This window comes from Primulina huaijiensis, chromosome 6, assembly GCF_012295235.1.
Source record: "Primulina huaijiensis isolate GDHJ02 chromosome 6, ASM1229523v2, whole genome shotgun sequence".
In the NCBI taxonomy this organism is placed as follows: Eukaryota; Viridiplantae; Streptophyta; class Magnoliopsida; order Lamiales; family Gesneriaceae; genus Primulina; species Primulina huaijiensis.
In genome coordinates, this window is record NC_133311.1 from 13,898,677 (window position 1) to 13,901,894 (window position 3,218).

At 38.8% G+C, this 3,218-nt stretch overlaps 1 protein-coding gene across 1 annotated transcript; it reads left to right on the forward strand.

Annotated features, from left to right (window-relative positions):
* Positions 1 to 904: 904 nt before the first annotated feature.
* On the forward strand, positions 905 to 2,767 carry LOC140979104 (uncharacterized). Its single transcript, XM_073444455.1, has 4 exons — positions 905 to 1,067; positions 1,167 to 1,412; positions 1,875 to 2,320; positions 2,468 to 2,767. Exons 1-4 carry the CDS (start codon positions 905 to 907, stop codon positions 2,765 to 2,767), a joined length of 1,155 nt encoding a protein of 384 aa, XP_073300556.1.
* Positions 2,768 to 3,218: the final 451 nt, after the last annotated feature.

Below are 3,218 nucleotides of genomic sequence, written 5' to 3' on the forward strand. Positions count from 1 at the left end.
TGCAGAATTAAAAGAATTAAAGATCCAATTACAAGAGCTTGTTGACAGAAAATACATACAACCCAGCTCATCACCTTTGGGAGCCCTAGTGTTATTTGTGAAAAAGAAAGATGGTACCTTAAGACTATGCATTGATTATCGAGAGCTAAATAATGTCACTATAAAGAACAAGTATCCACTACCGCGTATTGACGAACTGTTCGATGCTCTTCAAGGATCCAAAGTTTATTCGAAGTTGGACCTAAGGCAAGGATACTACCAGCTGCGGATTCGACAAGATGATATACCCAAGACTGCTTTTAACACTCGGTATGGTCACTACGAATTTTTAGTGATGCCGTTCGGATTGACAAATGCGCCAGCTATTTTCATGGACCTAATGCATCGAGTCTTCCAACCTTATTTAGACAAATTCGTAGTCATTTTCATTGATGACATCCTTGTTTACTCCAAAAGCAAGGAAGAGCATGCACATCATCTTAGGACAGTTCTCCAAGCACTAAAGGAAAATCAATTGTATGCTAAGCTCAGCAAATGTGAGTTCTGGTTGGATAAGGTGACATTCTTGGGCCACATAATTTATGGGAATGGTCTTGAAGTAGATCCTATTAAGATAGATGCAATAATGCAGTGGAAGCAACCATGCAATGTAACTGAAGTTCGAAGCTTTCTTGGCCTAACAGGATACTATCGAAGATTCATCCAAGACTTTGCAAAAATTTCAGCTCCACTAACCCAACTTACTCGCAAAGATAATATTTTCCAATGGAACCAAAAGTGTGAAGAAAGCTTTCAAGAACTAAAAAAGATGCTTACTAGCGCCCCAGTCTTAACCCTACCAGAAGGGACATAAGGGTTCACGGTTTACACTGATGCTTCCAAAGAAGGATTGGGTTGTGTATTGATGCAAAATGGGAAGGTCGTTGCCTATGCTTCAAGGAAGTTAAAGATTCATGAGAATATCTATCCGACTCATGATTTGGAGTTGGGTGCAATAGTATTTGCCTTAGCAAAATGGGGGCATTATTTATACGGTGCGACTTTTGACATTTATACTGACCACAAGAGTTTGAAGTATTTATTTACTCAAAAAGAGTTAAATATGAGGCAACGTCGGTGGATGGAATTCCTAGAAGATTATGATTTCTCTATACTATACCATCCAGGGAAGGCCAACGTGGTGGCAGATGCTTTGAGTAGAGCCAATATAGCCCATCTTGGAGGAAAAGAAACTAACCAAGTCAAGTCTAAAAACTTGTTACACATATTTTCACGTGGTCATCTAGCAGGACTAAGAGTCGAACCAGAATTCAACGCCAGAATCAAGCAAAGTCAAGACATTGATCCCGATGTAATTAAGCTGAAAGAGACCAAAAAAGGGCAAGATTCTGATTTCACCACCAACCCTCAGGGTATATTTTGCTATCGTAAACGGATTTATGTACCCGTCTCATTAAAAGATGAAGTTTTGGAAGAAGCTCATAGATCTCGATTCACCAACCATCCTGGAGGAGCCAAAATGTAGCAAGACTTAAAACAAAACTTTTGGTGGAAAGGAATGAAACGAGATGTTGCAGATTTCGTAAGGAAATGCCTTACATGTCAAATGGTGAAAGCAGAACATCAAAGACCATCAGGGCTTTTACAACCTCTTCCCATTCCTGAGTGGAAGTGAGATCATATAACCATGGATTTTGTGTTAGGGTTACCTTTTATGAAAGGAGGCTTTGATAGTATTTGGGTTGTGGTGGACCGTTTAACAAAATCCGCTCACTTCATTCCAGTGAGTAGTAAATATGGAGTGGAAAAACTAGCTGGTCTATACCAAAAATAAATCATTCGTTTGCATGGGATACCCTCAACAATTGTTTCAGACCGAGATCCAAAATTTACATCCAGATTGTGGAAGAAGCTTCACGAATGCCTTGGGACAAAGTTGAATTTCAGCACATCATCTCACCCTGAGACAGACGGACAATCTGAAAGAACTATCCAGACCTTGGAAGATATGCTCCGCACCCGTGTTTTAGATTTTGGAGACAGCTGGGGAAATCATCTACCCCTTATAGAATTTGCATATAATAATAGCTACCAGGCTACAATTCAAATGGCTCCTTATGAAGCTTTATATGGACGAAAATGTTGTTCCCCTCTGAACTGGGATCTTGAAGAATGGCGGTGCACGAAAGATGGGAAAACTCGTTCCATAAAACCAGATATTATACAAGAGGCAATCGATAAAGTACAAGTCATCAAGCAAAGGATACAATCAGCTCGAAGTCGACAAAGGAGCTATGCTAACAAAAGAATGAAAGACTTGGTATTTGCAGTAGGGGACCAAGTACTCCTAAAAATATCTCCTAGGAAATGAATCCGAAGGGCTGGGAAAAAGAGAAAGTTACAACCTCGATTCGTAGGTCCCTTTGCAATTCTGAAAAGAATAGGACCTGTAGCCTACCAACTCCAGTTACCTAAGACACTATCTGGAATACATAACGTGTTTCATGTATCCCAATCAAGAAAATGCTTCACTGACTCAACACCCATTGAGGTCCCTGCACAATTAATCCTAGAAGGAGATTTGACATACGAAGAACAACCTGTTCGGATACTTGACCAGAGAATCAAAGAACTTCGCAATAGACAAGTTCAACTCGTCAAAGTGCTCTGGAGGAACCAAAACATTGAAGAAGCCACTTGGGAGAGAGAAGAGGATATTAGACAACAATACCCAGAGCTATTCGAATCTGGAGACCAGAGTCCTTGAAGGTGAGAAGATTGTAATACCCCAAAATTAAGTATATATTTAATTATTATATATTACTAATAATTTTTTATTTATTAAAAATAAAATAAAATGAAATAACTAATATATTATATTTATATATACACATTCATACATGCATACATATCTACATACCATCATCATAGTTGCTTAACCAACACACCACCTCCCTTCTTGTCCAACCGGTGATCGAGATTTGTTCATCATAGATTAGAGATAAGGTTTGATCATTGCCTATAAAATGCACCCTTCACCTAAGGAATTTCAAGAGTTCTCAGCCTGAATTTTCGAGTTTAAGGAGTGGGTCTAGTATAGGGTGGAGTGGTGAGAGTTTATAGCTCAAAAAGTAGAGAAAATGGGCCAAAAATATCTTTATATACCCAAAATCCTTCCAAATATTCTATAAAAATTCCACAATACTCTCAACTTACCC